This window comes from Arvicola amphibius, chromosome 12, assembly GCF_903992535.2.
Source record: "Arvicola amphibius chromosome 12, mArvAmp1.2, whole genome shotgun sequence".
Lineage (NCBI taxonomy): Eukaryota > Metazoa > Chordata > Mammalia > Rodentia > Cricetidae > Arvicola > Arvicola amphibius.
The window spans coordinates 31520985-31542016 of record NC_052058.2 but is presented as its reverse complement, the minus strand read 5'-3'; the positions used below and the strand labels follow the sequence as shown (position 1 = coordinate 31542016).

Sequence of the window (21032 nt, the reverse complement as noted above, 5' to 3'; positions counted from 1 at the left end):
TATCTGCAAAAGGACTATGAATGAATTCGAATTAGACAAAATGCATTACTTCCATCTATGAGATGGTCAGAAGCCTATTGGGGCTACACAAGTGGAATGTGGTGGTTCAAATGAGATGTCCCTCAGTAAGTGTGAGTATTTGAATCCTTGATTACTAGTTGGTGGGAAAGGCTACAGGTGTGGCCTTTGTAGGAGGAAGTGTGTCCAATATAGATTGGCTCTAAGGTTTTAAAAGCCAAGTGTGGTTTCCATGTGCTTGTGCTCACTTGCTCGCTCGCTCACGCTCTCTCTCTTTTCCTGTTTGAGGTTTGAGATGTGAGCCCTCAGGGACTCCAGCCTCCATGGTCTGACTCTTGCCTCTCATGCTGTCTCTATCCTTATGGACTTTATTGGATCCAAAAGCCTCCAACTAAACACTTCTGTCTATAAGTTAATTGGCTATTGGGGTTTTTATCACATGAAACAACAAAACAAACAACAATAATAAAACTAACACCACCATAAACCAAAAATATAAAAAATTCTACATATTATGGGAAAATATGTACCCAATGAGGAGGGACACTGACTCAAGTGAAGTTCTTCAGTTACAGGGAAGGCTGCTGAATTCTCTAAAAAGCACATTTTGTACAAGTGTTGAAGGTGTCCTTTCTCTTGGCTATTGTATATTCTCAAGTCCCAACACTCTTTCATATGATCTGGAGCTGTCACCTCTCCACAGAAAACACTGTGCTAAAAGATTAAGCAGGACAATGGGTTAATTTACCTAGTGGTGATGAGGGAGGGTAACAGCCAGTCAGCAATAGATTACTTAATAAAAGTCTATGGACTTGCGGGAAAAGAAGCTACCTTAAGTTCAATAGTACATTGAATAAAAGAGGACCATGCTGATCAAAAACAAAGTACACGTGGCTTGAATAAACTCTACTTCAAACTATTTAGTTATACACATCCTTTTATTTGTTAGTGTCTTTGTCAGTCTATGAATTACTAGGACTGTTTGGAATTTGTTCAGTGTCTAGGGACCAGAGTCAGGAAGGTGTTAGGCTTTAAAGTCTATCTTTCAAGATTTAGTAATAATGTCAACGAGAATGCCTCCTGGTGCCATTATACATGATATGGTTTCTTTAAGGGAACAAAGTCCTACCGGAACTATTCACTTTTAACTATATGGGGAGGGAGTCCTCCATATAGATAATAATAGATAATAGTGTGTATATTTAAAATAAAACGAACCCAATTCTTAAAACACACCTACAAGTTATCAAAGTCTTAGACATTAACTAAACAGAACTGTGCTGCTCTTACATAGCTAGTTTCTTATTTTATCTTTTCATGTATACTGTGTATGTGTCTAAATGATGTGTGTCTAAGTCAGAAGACAACCCTCATGGTGCTTGTACTTTCCTTACACTGTGTTTGCAACCAGGCGTTATTTTCTGTGTGTTGCCATTATATATTGAAGCCTTTTAAGACTCTCCTGTCTCTGTCTTCCATCTCCACATGGCCACACTGTATGTTTAATAAATGCTTGATTGGCCAGTAGCCAGGCAGGGTAGTTATAGTGGGGTGACCCAGGCAGGAAGTAGAGGTAGGGCAACAAGAACAGGAGGAATCTGGGAAGAGGAAAGACTGTAGACTGCAGTCATCACCCAGACGCAGAGGAAGCAAGATGAAATCACCTCACTGATAAAGGTACTAAGCCACATGCTAACACCATGCAAGAATTATGGACTAATTTAAGATGTAAGAAAGAGTTAATAAGAAGCCCTGAGTTACTAGGCCAATCAGTTATAATTAATGTAGGCCTCTGTGTATTTCTTTGGGACTGAACGGTTGAGGGACAGAAACATCAGTCAAACACTCTGAGATTAGGAAGGTTGCCATCATGCCTGGTGTCACACGGGCACACTGGGATTAGGGAAGGTGCCATCACGCCTGGTGTCACAGAGGTTCTGAGGATCTGAGTTCAGGTCTCGATACCCTATGTGACAGCACTTTGCTCACTGAGTCATCTCTCGAGCCCTACAACAGCTATTTCTAAACATTTTTTAAAAAATGTTTTTTAACAACTTTGTGACAAAACTTCCCTGATTAAATTTTGGACTCATCAACATATTCTATTAATAAACTTGCCTTAGTGTTAAAAGGAATAAGGACATTTTTTCAACTTCTTGTTCTTAAACTTCAATAAGTTTTAGCTGAAAACTAATGACTAAACAGAGATAAAATACTTCATAAAGAAATTAACCACTATTAGAGATATAAGTCCATACCACACCCTATCTTAATTCTGTCATAACCACAAAATTTATTGTAAGAGCCAGATTTAAAAATTCTAAGTATATGTATAATGGTATTTTTTTGACTGTGTATTTTAACTTTATTATTTTTATTTTATGGACATTGGTGTTTTGTGGGCATGATGCCTGTGTGAGGGTGTCAGATCCTCGGGAATTGGAGTTACAGACAATTGTGAGCTGCCATGTAGGTGCTGGGAATTAAACCTGGGCTCTCTGGAAAAGCAACCAATGCCCATAACCACTGAGCCATCTCTCCAGCCTTACTGAGTTTAATTTATTTATTTTTTATTTTATTTTTTGGTTTTTCGAGACACGGTTTCTCTGTAGCTTTGGGGCCTATTCTGGAACTAGCTCTTGTAGACCAGGATGGCCTAAAACTCACAGAGATCTGCCTGCCTCTGTCTACCGAGTATCTGAGCGATTTTTAAGGAGACTACACTACAAAATTTCTTTCCTTAGCTCATCCAGACTGAATTAAAATATCAAAAGAATGATACCATTCCATTTCAGTGTTAACTTATATGTTTCAATCTAGAAATGCAAGAAAAATTCAGTGTCTCATATCCTTTACAAACAAATATCAGAAAAAAATCTGTTTTAAAGGCTGGAGAGAGAGAGCTCAGTGATTTAGAGCACTTGCTACTCTTGCAGGGTGCCTAGGTTCAATTCTCAGCACCCATGCCGGGTTGGCTCCACAACCAGCTGTAACTCTAGTTCCAGGGGAATCAGAGGCCCTTTCCTGACCTCTGTAGGTACCAGGCATAGATGTGGTGAATATACAATCATGTATTCATATACAGAAAAAAAAAATCTGGCTATAATTAAAATATTTCTAAACATATTTGACTGCCTGCTTTGAGATCTGTAGGCAGTCTGATGACAATGAGAGCTATCCAACAAGAGTAAGTTCTAGTGTTATATAGTAAAAAATTTGAAAAGTTTAGGAGAGTTAAAAAGTAGAAAGAAACTAGAATTCTCCCTGCTTTTGTATGCACAAACAGATATTGTAGGCTGGACTCAAACTTGTTATGCAGCTGAGAATTATCTTGAACCCCTGATTCTCATGCTGCTCACTCTCAAGAGCTGGAATTACAGTGAATTGTGTGCTGTCACATCTGTTTAGGCCATGCTGGGGAGCTGGGTATGGAACCCAAAGCTTCCTATATGCCAGACCAACTGTGCTCATAAACTCAGCACATAAAGCATACTTTCTAAAAAAGCATTTTAAAAATCTTTAAAAATTTTGAAGAAAAAAAATTATTTTCTTTTTGATGTGTGGTGTGTTTCCTATGTAGGAAACATGTGGCATACATATGTATATGTGGTATATATGCGCAGGTGAAAAACCAGAAGCCAATATTGGGCTGTCTTCCTTATTAATTTTCTACCTGTTTTTTGAATCAGGTCTCTCACTATATTTAGAACGCACTGCTTTTTGCTAGGCAGTCTGGCTGGCCATCGAATTTCTAGATATCCACCTGTCTATGCCTCCTCTAGTACCTGGGATTACAGCTATTGTACTGCTAAACCTGCATTATGATGTGGGGTAGGGATCTAAACTTAAGTTGCATGCCTATACAATAATCACTTTACCAACTGAATCATATCCTCAACTCTAAATAAAAGTCATTTAAAGAAAGAAATTCTGAGAGTACTGCCTTAAATTTCTGTATACACCAAAACTTGTTTCTTCTCATCTAGCTTCTGGGACACTATTACCACTATTACTCTCTCTCCTTTGGAGAAGTCACCTTTGGAATGATGTAATTGTCTCCTTGTAACTATGCATTCAATGAGGTCCACGAAAATTATAATATATAAGGCCTTTTGCAAAAGTTATCTCTTTCCCATTCCTCCTTATTTATGCTTTTCATTTTTCCATAACAGACTTTAAAAAAAAAAGCAAACTGAACATTGCCTGTATTTATCAGAGTATAAAGTCTATAAGGACAACAACTTTTGTTCTACTTCTTAAAGTACTTTAAGCACCTACATCAGGTTATATGATTAGAATCTGTAGAATGATCAAATTGGTTTCAACTTATAAACCAATATTAAAAAACAGGTTATATATTCAGTAGGCAGCCAGGCTTGAGAAATACTAATTATGACAAAACCAAACAAAATGAACTCATCACAGGAGTTGTCGTACCTGATAAAAATAAGCAGTTCAATGATTTCTGCATCTCCAAGATAGGCAGCAGCATGTAAAGGAGTTTCTCTTCTCATTGTCCTGGGAAAAGTGGAAATAGCACTTTGAAGTATAGTTTAAATTGAAATGAAGCATTATTAACTACCTAATTATTATTCTCTACAAACTCTACTCCACAAGTCTCAATAATAAGATATAGGATGTTTCAACTGCTAAGATAAGCAAAAAGCCTTACAAATGTAGTTGCTATAGCTATCAAACCATGGCATGAGTTGAATGGTTCGGTCCTACTTTGAAAATTCTGCAATGAACCAAATTCAAAAAGGAAAATTAACTTTAAAGAAATTTTGTTTCACATGTAAAATTTCTAAACGATATTATGCATATATCCTCAGCTGACACTGTATAAGGCACCTTGAGATGACAAGATTCTCTATGATTAAACTTGAATATCATCCTCAAAACAATTATATGTGTGTGTGGTATACATATATATATACTATATATATATATATCCCCGAAATATTTTTTTAAAATCTGAAATCTCACATACTCTGGTCCCAAGAATTTTAGATAAAGATATTCAACCTGTATAAAGTCCATAAGAGACATAAATAAAACTTAAAAAACACAGACTGAGTATGTTCATACATATACATGCTTTTTTAAGACAGTCTCACTATGTCGAACAGGTTGGCCTCTAAACTCAAAGATAACCACCTGTTCTTGCCCCCAAATGTTGGGATTAAAGCCACTAGATCTGGCTTGAGCAAATCTTTTTTTTTTTTCACCCTTTTTTACCTGCTTTTCTTTTGCCAAAATAGTCCCACAATTTTAAAAGTTTAGAACTAACAGCTTAACACAATTAAATACAAACTTCAAATAGGTGTACTCCGTAGGACCATAAGAAATATCTTTGTGAGTTATAATTATCCTTTAACACTATAATAAGGTTAATCTTAGTGTTCTATTGGTTTCTACTTTCATACTCAAAATACATACATGTCTGTTTTAATACCTAAAATACATTTTTTCCTAAATCTTCCTCCAGAAAGGGAAGCTACATTTAATGTACAACTTTATAATTCTCTTCCTCCAAAGCAAGTATATTCCAATTGATCAAGCAAGGTACAAAGTAATGTCACATTAAGAGACTTTTTAATTAACAAGTTAATTATAAAATTACACATTGGAATAATAACTGACATGGGTTATTTTATAAACTCCACTCATTTAGATTGGTACTATTTTGCACGGATTTACATTTAGTATTGTTAATGAGAGTTTCGTAACTAGATTTATGTTTATTCCCACCACTGTTCCGTTATTTTTGATTTTTGCGTTTGTCCTATAGAACAGCCAAGTTGTTGCCAGGCTGTGGTGGCACAATCCTTTAATCGATGCACTCAGGAGGCAGAGGCAGGTGGATCTCTATGAGTTAGAGGTAAGTCTGGTCTACAGAGTGAGTTCCAGGATAGCCAGGGCTACACAGAGAAACCCTGTGTGATAGTTTGAATGTAACTGCCCCCCTGTAAGCTCATAGGGAATGGCACTATTAGGAGGTATGGCCTTGTTGGAGTTTTAAGTCACTGTGGGATTGGGCTTTGAGATCTCAAATATGCTCAAGCTATACTCAGAGTTCCAGTTCACTTTCTATTGCCTCAGGATCAAGATGTAGAATTCTCAGCACCATGTCTGCCTGCATGCCGCCATGTCCCACCATAATGACATAATGATAATGGACTAAACCTAAACCACCCCAATTAAATGTTTTCCTTTATAATAAAAATTGCAATGATCATGGTGTTTCTTCAAAGCTACAGAAACCCTAAGATACCCTGTCTGGGGGATGGGGCAAACTGTAGCTTGTTATCTACTGTATGATGAGGTTACATCCCTAGATTGCCTAAAGTTATGTTGTTTATAATTAGTGTAGACCAAAATAGAGTGAGTGAAATCAACTCACAGAACTTTCAGATCACCTTCATTTTAAAAGGTAACTGTCAAGCTGGGCGAGTAAGCAAGCCTAATAGCAGTATTTGGGAGGCTGTGGCAGAAATATCATAATTAAATTCTTCCCTGGGCTACATTATGAAGTTCCAGATCAATTTAAACTATATAGCAAGATATTGTCTTAAAAAAACAAAACAAAACAAAACAAATGAAAACAAAACAAAAACTAGCTCACAGTTGGAGTGTTTTATCACTTCCCACAGGCTAACATAACAGGAAGATGTGAAACCAAGTCAGCTTTGAACATGCAGATGTACGTCAGTATCACAGCAGACTGTGATGGAGGACTCTCATTGGTTAATAAAGAAACTGCCTTGGCTTTTTGATAGGGCAGGATTTAGGTGGGTGGGAGTAGACAGAACAGGATGCTGGGAGTGAGGCAGACACCTCGGTCAATCGCCATGCATCTCCTCTCTGGGTCAGATGCCATGAAGCCAGCCACCAGGTCAGACATGCTGAATCTTTCCCAGTAAGCGACCCACCTTGTGGGCTACACAAATTACTAATATGGGTTAAAGCAAGAGAGGTTAGCAAGGTAAGAGGCTGAACTAATGGGCCAGGCAGTGTTTAAAAGAATACAGAGTTTCCATGTAATTATTTCGGGTAAGCTAAGCCGGGTGAAGGGACATGGCCCACTTCGCCTTCCCTCACTACAAGACTGGTCAAACATGATTCTAAATGATTTCATAAGAACTGAGCCACCATCTTGGAACACTAACTTCTAGACTACTCGAAAAAATAAGCTTGTATAAAGCAGAATAATCCCCAGTCTTCATAGTTTTTTGGGAGGGTAGTGGATTGTATGTGTGAATACAAGGGTGCATGTGGAGGTCAGATGTCAACCTCAGAAGTCATTTCTCAAGAGCTGTCTACTTTGTTCAGACAGGATCAATCACTGGGACCCGGGGCTTGGTCCTTAGGCTTGTCTAGTTGGCCAGTGACCTCCAGGACTGTGCCTTCTTGGTGCTGATATTATAAGCATGTACCACCACATCCAGCTTTTATGTGGCTGCTCGAACTTGGTCCTTATACCATACACTGAGCTATCTCCTCAGCCTCAAGATTTTAATAGATAATAAATTTACTTGATTTTGTAGTAATTTTTCCAGTTGAGAATCTCTAAATTACTTAAGAAAGAAAGAACAACAAATTGGGTGGGGGCAGTTAGCAATACCATATAAAAATACTATATGGGAAATTAGTGTTATAATGTAAGCTAGTTAGTAAGCTAAGAGTCCTTACCTCTATGACCAGAGTCAGAAGCTATCGCATCAGTTTTGTTATTTTTATTTTCACCCCAAGAAACGGAATAGACTGAGAGAAATCACGCACCAACAGTTGTTGAAAAAGCTAACACAGAATATCTAAACAAACATTGAAAGTAAAGATTTACTGACAGCTGAAATACGAATTTAAAACATTTTGTGGCAACTTATTAAGTAAGAAATTCTGCTAATGTATAAGATATGATAGACCTAGTATAAAAAAGAAAAAACATCTCTATTGCAATGAAATAAACATGACAGAAAGCACGATGACACAGAACGTGAGTCATCTGTGGTTAAGAGATGCTTGGAATTCTATGACTCAACGCTTGGAATACTATGAAGCTATGACTCATATGACATAATACCCCTTTATGTAAATCAAATAAAAGTAGGAAATTAATAACGAAAGGTAAAAAAACACAGACCTTATTAAATTTGATGTCCTCTAAATGGCTACTAATAATGGGAGCACGCCAGAGGCTCTTCATCAATTTTATTTAACTAACTCACATGACTAACCAATATTCTTGGTTTCCTAGATAAATGAATAATTTTTTTTTTGTAATGAGGTGCTTTGACTCATACAGTCTTCTACTAACAATAATCTACACACAATTTGTTCTCTGTTTACCAAGAGTAAAATGTGTTTGTAATTTTTATATATATATATATATATATATATATATATATATATATATATATATATATGCTCTATTTAAATTGACAAAATAGAAACAAAGAATCAAATATGTCTATGATCACAGGCTAAATATTATTTTTAAAATTTAATAAAGGAAAGCTATAAAACATTCGAAGAGTGCTAGAGAACTGAAGAGGAGAAGACAACTGAAGCACTAGGCTTTGGGCCTTTTAAATCTCAGGAGTTTTATTCTAAGACTAGCTTTGTCCAAGAGGGTCTCACTCTGTACCACAGGGTGGCCTAGAACTCTTATATAATATATGGAGGCTCATACTCAAGATCATCCTAACTCTGTTTTCAAGATGAGATTACTGGCATATGCCATCAGGCCTAGCTTAAGATGCTCAGTTAAGGGCTTAATTTTTCATACCACTTAAAGAAATTAAAAATGCACTGTGGGTACAGTCCAAGGAAAATATCCCTATCACTGAGACACACATTATTAATGAAAACCTCGAGCTTAATTTAGGAAAATCCCTGGAAAATATATTGTTATTCTGAAATACTTAGCAATATTCATACTTTAAACATATCAGAAAAGAAGATCACAAGTTGGACATCTACACATTGAAATACTGTGCTTAAAATTTAAATTGAGAGCTGGGCGGTGGTGGCGCACGCCTTTAATCCCAGCACTCGGGAGGCAGAGGCAGGCGGATTTCTGTGAGTTCGAGGCCAGCCTGGTCTACAAGAGCTAGTTCCAGGACAGGCTCTAAAAAAGCTGCAGAGAAACCCTGTCTCGAAAATCAAAAAAAGAAAAAAGAAAAAAATTTAAATTGAGAGCCAGGCGGTGGTGGCGCACGCCTTTAATCCCAGCACTCGGGAGGCAGAGGCAGGCGGATCTCTGAGTTCGAGGCCAGCCGGGTCTACAAGAGCTAGTTCCAGGACAGGCTCTAGAAACTACAGGGAAACCCTATCTCAAAAAACCAAAAAAAAAAAAAAAAAAAAAAAAAAAAAAAAAAAAAAAAAAAAAAATTTAAATTGAGAAGGAAAGGGAGAGACAGGTGAGGGTGTGTTGTAGGTCACAGAAGAATAAACATTGCATTATGGGAGTTCAAGAAGGAAAAGAAGTGGAGTTGTTGGTGCATGCCTATCGTCCTAGCATTTAGGAGGATACAGAGAAGCAGGAGGATGAGGAAAAGCCATCCTTACTACATGGCAACTCTATATCAAACAACCCACAACAAAATACAGAGGGAAAGACAGAAAATATGTTTAATGAAGTAACATCTAAAACCTTCAAATTAAAGTGTAGCACAAGTAATAAAAACCCAGAGACAGATATTGGGGTTCAAGCTGAAGATCAGAAAAAAGCAAAGCAGCCAAGTCACTTAAGAGCTCTTATCTCTGTGAAATCTTCAGACTGGAAAGAGAGCTAGTTCCTGCCTCATTCTGCCTTATATTCCTCTCTAGTGCTGGGATTAAGGGCGTGCACTACCACCACCACCCATCCTCTATGGCTAACTAGTGGGGCTGCTAAGATTAAAGGTGTGTGCCACCATTGCTTAGCCTGTATGGCTGACTAGTGTGGCTAGCTCTGCACTCTGATTGTCAGGCAAGATTTTTTATTAAAACACAAATAAAATATCAATATATTAAACTCAAAATTTGAGATTTGAGAGAGAAATGGTATTCTACGTCAACATGAGCATGTACATATACATTTACACATAACAACTTTCTCAAAGACAATTCTCCTATCTACTCTGTTATATGGAAATTTTAATCTCGAGTAGGTTGCAGAGTTTTTAAATGTAAAGAGCAAAAATTTAAAAGTTCTCATAAATACAGAATATTATCTTTGACTCAAGTTATTAAAGATTTCATGGGTTAGGGAGACTGCTCATTTGGCAAAGTGCTTACTATGCATGAGGATCCGAGTTTGATCCCCAGAACACACATAAGAAGTGGTGATCATGCCTGTAATTCAAATCCCAGCAATGGTGAGATGGGAGGCAGAGACAGGCAGATCCCTGGCTCCTGGACTAGGTAGCCTGGCCTACATGACAAGATTCAGGTCAATCAGGGACCTCATCTCAAACAAAAGATGGAAAGCTCCTGAGGACTGACAGCCTCTGTGTACAGGTAAGCGCCTGCACTAATACACACCCCCATCCACACACTAAATAAAAGAGAGGTGGCATGTGCTTGCAGCAAGTGCTGAGGTGCGGAGGGATGCAGGCAAGTGTCCCTATAGAATTGCTTAAGTCTGTCAATCATGAGAGATCGTGTCTCAAAGAAAAAGTGGAAAGCTCTCAAGGGCTCACACTCAAGGTTGTCCCTAGATTTCCATGTGTATTACTGTTCTCCTCTCAAAAGGATACACATTTCTAAAAGATAGGGGGTACAGCGGCAAGTACTTACAATGTCAGCATCTCGGAAGCAAAAACAAGATCCCTGGGACTCACTGGCCAGTCACACTAGCCTAATTGTTGAGCTCTAGAATATGAAATCCGGTTTCAAACAAGTGAAGTGGTTTCTGCATTGCAACATACACGGCAGATGGGATGGCTTGTTAACAGACAACAAAGGAATTAATACAAAGGCATTAACTGTAAGTGAAAACCTCGACTAAGTTAAAATTAATACCTCATGTTCAATGACACCACAAGAATTAAGGCAACCTGAAATGTAAGAATAGACTTTATAACACCTACAGCTCAAAGGGGGCTCATTCAGAATATAAAAAGCTGCTGCAAATCAAAAAGAAACTCAAAAAAAAAATTGAGCAAGAGATTTAAGAGGCTGGCTGTGTGTGTACGTCAAAGTCATTAAAAGCAATTCAACACCGCCATAAACAAAAATATAACATTACTATATAATGTGACACACTCCTTTAATCCTAGCTCAGAAGGCAGCAGCAAGTGGGTCTCTGTGAGTTTAAGGCTAGTCTGGTCTATTTAGTGAGTTCCAGGACACCCAGGGCTACACAGAGAGATTCTGTCTCAAAAAGTAAAACAAAAATTAAGTAACAACAACAACAAAAGCAACAACAATGGCATTTCAATACTTTACTGTAGCCTATTAAGTATGCAGAAACTTCATTTCTGCAAAAAAAGATATAGCCTTAATTAAAAATACTTAATAGTTTAAGGATGCCAATGATCACTTGAGCTACTAAAAACACTATTGACTGACTTGCTCAATTTAGAGTTGTAAAATTACTTGTACTGTTTAAAAAAGCACTATATTTATAAAGAGCTATTATAGTTGAATGTTACCTTTTATTTGCTGGAACTGAAAGTGATTCCCCCAGAAGACATAAATAGGACTTGGGACAGATCTAAAAAGTGCTAGAAACATGTCTCAGTTGTAAAGTGCTTACCTTGTAAGCATGAGTAAGTCTGACTTCAGTATGGTAATATGTGTGAGAGTAACCCTAATATTGGGAAGCGGAGAAAAAATGAAACCCTGAAGCTTCTTGGGCCAGCCAGTCTACAGTTTAGCCTAATTAGTGATTCCCCTGGCTAATGAAGGAAGCTGTCGCAAAAGAGGATGACATTCCTAACGATGGTACCCAAAGCTGTTCTTTGTCCTCCATAAATGCAGGCATACATGCAATTTTAACAAAAAAAAAAACTGTAATAGGAAGCATACATTAGTTTTAGAGGTGGCTCTTTCTTTTGCACTAATTTCTGGATTAAAAAGTTTGCTGAGGAGAGTGGAGCCGGAGAAGGCCAGATCCTATAGCCATACTCATGAATATCTTGCATATCACCATAGAACCTTCACCTGGCGATGGATGGAGATAGAGACAGAGCCCCACATTGGAGCACTGGACTGAGCTCCCAAGGTCCTGATGAGGAGCAGAAGGAGATAGAACATGAGAAAGAAAGTTCAGAAACCGTGAGGGGTGCGTTCACCCACTGAGACGGCAGGACAGAGCTAACAGCGGGACAGAGCTAACGGAAGATCACCAAGTCCAGTTGGAATGGGACTGATGGAACATCCGACCAAACCGGACTCTCTGAGGGTGTCTGACGGTGGAGGCTGACCGAGAGGTCAGGGACAATGGTGATGGGCTTGGTCTCTGCGACAAGGACGGGCTCTGTGTGAGCCTTGTCCAGTTGGTTGCTCACCTTCCTGGACCTGGGGGGGAGTTGGGAGGGACCTTGGACTTAACAGTGTGGGGAACCTTATGGCTCTTTGGCCTGGAGAGGAAGGGAGTGGGGGTAAACGGGTGGAGGGGGAGGGGAGGGGAAGAGGAGGGGAAGAGAATGGAAATTTTTAATAAAAAAAAAAGAAAAAAAAGTTTGGTAACATTTCTTTCTTTTTTTTTTTTTTTTTTTTTTTTGGTTTTTCGAGACAGGGTTTCTCTGCAGCTTTTGAGAGCCTGTCCTGGAACTAGCTCTTGTAGACCAGGCTGGCCTCGAACTCACAGAGATCCGCCTGCCCTCTGCCTCCCGAGTGCTGGGATGGTAACATTTCTTTTAAAAATGCTTTCTTGGAAATGCTCTTTGCAAACATACTGAATACACAATTCAGTGCTAACATGGTATTCTCAGTTAGATATGTATCTTCACAATCAATCTTATAACACCTTATCATACCTGAGCTTTTCTCTTAAGCCAGCAGTCTCAACTGTGGGTTATGATCCTCAAAAAGGTTATACATCAGATATTCTATGTATCAGATATTTACATTATGATTCATTAACTGCAAAAATTATAATTATAAAGTAGCAATTAGATAATGTTATGGCTGGGTGTTACCACAACACAATGAACTACATTAAAGGATCGCAACATTAGGAAGGCTAAGAACCACTGTCTTAAACTATCCTCCTTACTTCCATTACTCCGAGCCCTAGCAAAATAAACACCACCTCTATGGATTTGCCTGCTTTGCTTACATATCTTCGGGGTTTGTTTATACAATAGAATTATTAGTATTCCATTTTACTGATTAATAATATTCCACTGTAGGGATATATCACATTTTTTACTCACTCAGTTGATGGAAATTTGAATTGCTTACATTTTTTTGTCTATTACTAGTAATACTGACAAGAACATTAATTTCTACATAGAAAATCTTGTCAGGTGGTGGTGGTGCATGTGTTTAATCCCAGCACCCAAGAGCATGGGCAGGAGGATCTCTGCGTGTTCGAAGCCAACATGGTCTATAGAGCTAGTTCCAGGGCAGTCAGGGATACACAGAGAAAAACTCCATCTCAAAAAACAAACACCACCACCAAAAACAGAGAGAGAGAGAAGGGGGGACAGAGACATCTTTATGTGAATTTGTGAAACAATACGTTATAAATATAGCAACTCATATTTAGACTTGAACTACCAACCTGCCTTCTACAGTGACTTCTTAGCAGAGTGAACAAGGGCTCCAATATCTAGACAGTCTGACAATCATTTGTTAATGTCAGTCTTTTTTAATTATCTCCATCAAGCACATGTGGCACATGCCTTTAATCCCAAACTCAGGAAACAGATCTCTCTGAGTTCAAGGTGTTCCTAGTCTACAATAGTAAGTTACAGGCCATCTAGGATGACACAATGAGACCCTGCCTAAAAAAAGCAAAAGGCAAAATCCAAGACAAAGCAAAGAAAACAAACAAAACCACAACTCCATCAACTTCATTCCAGTGTATAGAAAATGGCATCTCAGTTGTGGTTCTGATTAGTATTTTCCTAATAGCTAATCATGTTCCGCATGTCTTCATGTGCTTATCAACCATTGTGCACTTTCTCTGGAGGTCTGTCTATTCATCATTAGCCTTTTTTAAAATTGGGCTATTTGCCTTTTTATTAAGAATAAAAGAACAAATAAACATAGTATGTCCTATGTCTGTGACCAATGTGTCACATTTAGGTTTCCTATTACCATCAGGAAACAAGCTATCAGTCCTGCTGTAGATTTGTTTGGATGATCTTCAAATTCAGTACTAACATTCCTTACTTGGGAGGTAGTATTAAATGACACAGTAGAGGGCTCAGTTCCTCAATACTGCCCGCAATTCAGACACTAGTCACAAGTTCCAAGTTGTCTTTTCTGTACTTCTAACTATAAATTACGATTCCTATAGCCTCCTTCTATCTTCCTGTGTATATGTCATTCCTTCAGGAACTCCTGTGTGTGATCACTGGTGATCACACCAATCTTCAGTCTTTCCTCTCCAGAAGCTAGAAGGTGGACATAAAAGACCATTAATAATGCCTTAAACTTTTGGGTGATCAAATCCCACTCTGAAGCTATTTTGGGGCCCTTAGGCACTTAGTCATCCAACTTACATGAAAAGACACTACCACACCTAAAAGTTCAAGGGTTTTTAAGTGTTATGTGCCAATAAATGGGAGAAACGTGAAACACTTTATAAGATCAGATTCTACTTAAAAAACACACACACACACACACACAAACAAACAAGAATGTGATCCAAATGCACACACTAACAATTCTGATACAGCACTCAGGAGGATATGAGTAAATAATATACAATATAAAGAGCTATGTATACATACAGCCTATAGGCTATACATATATCCTATAGAAACACAAGCTTATGTATATCATGCACACCAGTGTAGGCGGAGGCTGCTTGTTTGTCCTGGCCACCCAGAACCAATAATCACACAGACACTATATTATTTAAAACATTGCTTGGCCCATTAGCTCTAGCTTCTTATTGGCTAACTCTTAAATCTTAATTTAACCCATCTCCATTAATCTGTGCATCACCATGAGATCATGGCCTACCAGCAAAGTTTCAGTATGTCTACCTCCAATGGTGGCAGTGGCTCCATGGTATCTCCCTAACTCCCTCCGCTCTCTTTCTCCCAGAATACAGTCTAGCTTTTCCTGCCTAGTTCTGCTCTGCCCTTGACACAGACTCAAAGTAGTTCTTTATTCATTAACTAATAAAAAACCACACAGACAGAAGGACCTCCCACACCACACCAGAGACAGGTTTAAAATAAGCACCTAACACACAAAACTTCATTGTTCCTAATACATAAAAACTGAAAATAACCCAACAATAGCAGGGTGTATAAACTGTGCATATATATTCACTGGAACCGGTACAATTTTAAAATAAACATACTGTAGAAAAGAACTCAGACCTGGGCAAAGCTGGCATGCCTTTAATCCTAGTACTCAAGAGGAAGAGAAGGCAGATCTCTGAGTTGAAGCCAGTCTGATCTATAAAGTAAGTTCCAGAACAGCAAGGGCTACACAGAGAAACCTTATGTTAAAAGAAAAATGAAAAAGAAGGAAAGAGAGAAAAAAGAACTCAGACCTAAGTAATACTATATTGTATACTGATAGCATGATCTATTGGAGTCAAAATATAAAAGACTAAATTATGACCAGAAATTAATAGAAGACTAAGATTTTTAAAGATTTATTAGATTTTAATTATAAATATACATTATATATACAGACATATATGTGTGTTTCAGTATGCATGCATACACACGTGTGCAGGTGTTCACGGAGGCCAGAGAGGGTGGTATTTGTGAAGCAGAGACATATTTGGGTCTTCTGGAAGAACAATACATACTTGAAACTGCTGAGTCATCTCTCTAGTCCCAAATGTGAAAAATTTGTTCATTATGTAGATTCAAATGGTAATTTTGAGGAACTAACAGTCAGAATAATAAGAAAGGAGAAAAAAACTGGACATTAGTAATCATTTTTATAGAAAATATCAACTAAGGTCCATTTAAACTAAGGGTAAAGTGTTCTCAGTCCTAGCAAAAGACACAGGATCTGAAATGGGATCTCCAAGTCAAGAATAGTAGCTAAAGCCAGATTTGTAATCCCAGATACTCAGAAGGTCAAGGCAGAATATTGAAAACTTAAATCTTACCTGGGAAACTCAGTTAGAACATGTTTAAAAGTCTGTGTCATTGTCTTGACCCCTTCCTACCCAACAGGGTTTCTCTATGTATCCCTGGCTATCCTGGAACTCATTCTGCAGACCAGGTTGGCCTTAAACTCAAAAGATCTGCCTGCCTCTGCCTCCTGAGTGCTGAAATTAAAGACCTGAAGCCACCTCTGATCAGCATGTCTCATAGTTTTAACAAGGCTGGAGAAGCCCTACACAAAATACTAGAAGGAAAACTCTAACCCAAGGAAGTTGGCTACATCGACAAAAACAAAGACAATTGATGGTCTCATATCAGCATCCCAAAAAAGGGAAAACTGCACAAATTAACATCATCAACAATGAAAAGTAAATTAACAGAATATAGCAATCACTGGTCATTATTATCCCTTAATATAAATGGACTAAACTCACCTATAAAAAGGCACACGCTAACAGATTGGATACGAAAACAGAATCCATCCCTCTGCATACAAGAAACACATCTCAACCTCAAACACAGACATCGACTCAGAATAAATGGTTGGGAAAAAATATTCCAATCAAATGGACCTAAGAAACAAGTGGATGTAGCTATCCTAATATCTAACAAAATAGACTTCAACTAAAATCAATCAAAAGAGAAAAAGAAGGACATTTCATATTGCCACAGGAAAAATCATTAAGAGGAAATCTCAATACTGACCATCTATGCCCCAAATACAAGGGCACCATCATATGTAAAAGAAACACTTCTAAAGCTTAAATCATACATTAAACCTCATACACTAATAGTGGGAGACTTCAACACTCCCCTCTCCCCACTGGACAGGTCGGTCAGACAAAAAATGAACAGAGAAATGAGAGAACTAACAGATGTTATGACTCAAATGGACTTAACAGACATCTATAGAACATTCCATCCAAACATAAAAGAATATACCTTTTCTCAGCACCTCATGGAACCTTCTCAAATTGACCACATACTAGGTAACAAAACAAACCTCAACAGATACAAAAAAATTTGGAATAACCCCATGTATCTTATCAGATCACCATGGTTTAAAGCTAGAAGTCAACAGCAATACTAATTCCAGAAAGTTCACAAACACATGGAAATTAAACAATGCTCACCTAAATCATCAACAGATCAAGGAAGAAATAAAGGGAGAAATTAAGGACTTCCTAAAATTCAATGAAAATGACCACACAACATATCCAAATTAATGGGACACAATGAAAGCAGTATTAAGAGAAAAGTTGTTAACATCAAATGCCCACATAAAGAAGCTGGAAAAAAATCCCACACTAGTGAATTAACAGAACATTTGAAAAAACTTTAGAACAAAAAGGAGCAAACTCACCTATGAGAACTAGAGAGCAGGAAATAATCAAATTGAGAGTGGAAATCAACAAAACAGAAACAAAGAAAAATATACAAAAAGTTGGTTCTTCAAGAAAATCAACAAAATAGACAAATTAACAAAATCAGAAATGAAAAAGGGGACATAAGAACAGACAAGGAGGAAATACAGAGACTCATCAGGTCATGTTTTGAAAACCTGTACTCCACAAAATTGGAAAGCTTGAAGAAAATGGACAACTTTCTCTATAAATATCAATTACCAAAATTAAATCAGGACCAGAGAAGGAAATTAAACAGACCTATAACTGCTAAAGAAATAGAAACAGTCATCAAAAGTGTCTCAACCAAAAAAAAAAGGTCCAGGACCAGATACTTTCAGCTCACAATTCTACATGATTTTCAAAGAAGAACTAATACCAATACTCAAATTATTTCACACAATAGAAACAGAAGGAACATTGTCAAACTCTTTTTATGACGCTACAACTACCCTGATATCCAAGCCATAGAAAGACATTACTAAGAAAGTGAATTACAGAACAATCTCACTCATGAACATTGATGCAAAAATACTAAATCAAATACTAGCAAATTGAATCCAAGAACACATCAGAACCATTATCCACCATGACCAAGTCGGCTTCATTCCAGAGATGCAGGGATGGTTCAACATATGAAAATCTGTCAACATAATCCACCATACAAACAAACTGAAAAATAAAAACCACATGATCATCTCATTAGATGCTGAAAAAGCTTTCAACAAAATACAACATCCCTTCATGATAAAGGTCTTGGAGAGAGCAGGGATACAAGGAACATACCCAAACATAATAAAGGCAATATACAGCAATCCAACATCCAACATCTAACTAAATGGAGAGAAACGCAAAGCCATCCCACTGAAATCAGGAACAAGACAAGGTTGTCCACTCTCTCCATATCTATTCAATATAGTTCTTGAGGTCCTAGCTAGAGCAATAAGATACCAAAAGGAGATCAAGGGGATACAAAGAGGAAAAGAAGTAGTCAAACTATCACTACTTGCTGATGATATGATAGTTTACATAAGCAACCCCAAAAATTCTACCAAGGAACTTCTACAACTCATAAACACGTTCAGTAATGTAGCAGGAAACAAGATTAACTAAAAAAAAATTAGTAGCCCTACTGTACACAGATGATAAAAGGGCTGAGAAAGAAAGAAGAAAATCAACACCCTTCACAATAGCCACAAATAGCACGAAATATCTCGGAGTAACTCTAACCAAACAAGGGGAAGACTTGTATGATGAGAACTTTAAATCTTTGAAGAAAGAAATTGAAGAAGACACCAGAAAGTGGAAAGATCTCCCATGCTCTTGGGTAAGTAGAATTAGCACAGTAAAAATGGCAATCTTACCAAAAGCAATCTACAGATTCAATGCAATGCCCATCAAAATCCCAGCATAATTCTTCACAGACCTCGAAAGAACGGCATTCAACTTCATATGGAAAAGCAAAAAACCCATGATAGTCAATCTCTAGTACAGAGTTATAGTCCTGAAAGCAGCCTGGTATTGGCTTAAGAACAGACAGAAGGACCAATGGAACCGAATAGAAGACCTGGACATTAATTCACACACCTTTGAACACATGATCTTTGATAAAGAAGCAAAAATTATCAAATGGAAAAAAGAAAGCATATTTAACAAATGGTGCTGGCATAACTGGATATCAACATGTAGAAGGATGAACAGACCCATATCTATCACCATGCACAAAACTAAAGTCCAAATGGATCAAAGACCTCAACATAAAGCCAGCCACACAGAACTTCATAAGAGAAAAAGTTGCAAGTACATTTGAACGCATTGATACAGGAGACCACTTCCTAAATATAACCCCAGCAGCATAGACACTGAGAGAAACAATTAATAAATGGGACCTCCTGAAGCTGAAAAGCTTCTGTAATGCAAAGGACATGGTCAACAAGACAAAATGACAGCCAACAGAATGGGAAAAAAATTTTCACTAACCCCACATCAGACAGAGGTCTGATCTTCAAAATATATAAGGACTCAAGAAATCAGTCATCAAAAGAACAAATAATCCAATAAAAAAAATGGAGTACAGACCTAAACAGAAGAATCTATAATGGCTGAAAGACACTTAAGGAAATGTTCAACATCCTTAGTCATCAGAGAAATGGAAATCAAAACAACTCTGAGATTCCATCTTACACCTGTAAGAATGGCCAAAATCAAAAACACTGATGACAACTTATGCTGGAGAGGTTGTGGGGGAAAGGGAACACTTGTGCATTGCTGGTGGGAATGCAAGCTGGTACAACCCATTTGGATGTCAGTGTGGCAGTTTCTCAGAAAATTAAGAAACAACCTTCCTCAAGACCCAGCAATATCATTTTGGGGTATATATCCAAAGGATGCTCAATCATGCCACAAGGACATGTGCTCAACTATATTCATAGCAGCTTTGTTTGTCATAGCCAGAACCTGTAAACAAACGTAAATGTTCCTCAATGAAAGAATGGATAAGGAAAATGTGGTACATTTAGACAATGGAGTACTACACAGCAGAAAAAAAGACATCTTGAATTTTTCAGAAAATGGGTGGAGGTAGAAAACATCATGTTGAGTGAGGTAACCCAGATCCAAAAAGACAAATATCACATGTACTCACTCATAAGTGGTTTTTAAACATAAAGCAAAGAAAACCAGCCCAAAAATTATAATCCCAAAGAACTTAGACAACAATGAGTATACTAAGAGAGACATACACAGATCTAATCTACATGGATAATAGAAAAAGTCAAGATCTCCTGAGTAAATTGGCAGCATGGGGACCTTGTGGGAGGGTTGAAGGGGAGAGGAGAGGCAGGGAGGGGAGCAGAGAAAAATGTAGAGCTCAATAAAAATTAATAAAGAAAAAAGAGAAGGCTGGAGAGATGTTTCAGTGATTAAGAGCACTTGCTACTCTTCTTTGAGGATCACGGTTTGGTTTTCAGTCCCCATACAGTGTTCCTAACTTTAACTCCGGTTCCAGAGGATACAGTAACTTTTACTGACGTTACCTGCCATGGTTCGCAGACATACATGCAGGGAAAACACTAACAAGCATAAAATAAAGCAGTAAAAAAAATTTTTTTTTTCAAATTAAAGATAGTCAGGTGGTAGTGGCACATGCCTTTAATCTCAGCACTTAGGAAGCAGTGGCAGGCAGATCTCTGTGTTCAAGGCCAGCCTGGCAGAGTGAGTTCCAGAATAGCCAGGGCTGGTTCACAGAGAAACCCTGTCTTGAAAAACCAAAAGTAAATGAATGAATAGATACATAGATAGACAGCCAGACAGACAGATAAAAGGGCTGGGGATATAGCTTTTGCCTCTCACGTCAGATTCTATGTTCAAT

At 37.8% G+C, this 21032-nt stretch overlaps 1 protein-coding gene across 1 annotated transcript in view; it reads right to left on the bottom strand.

Moving 5' to 3' along the window:
• The window catches only part of Ankrd28 (ankyrin repeat domain 28), a 93965-nt gene that overhangs the window by 66137 nt on the left and 6796 nt on the right, over positions 1–21032 (bottom strand). The window contains exon 3 of the mRNA XM_038348747.1: positions 4466–4527. Coding sequence (XP_038204675.1) covers positions 4466–4527 — 62 coding nt within the window. The remainder of the gene's footprint in view (positions 1–4465; positions 4528–21032) is intronic.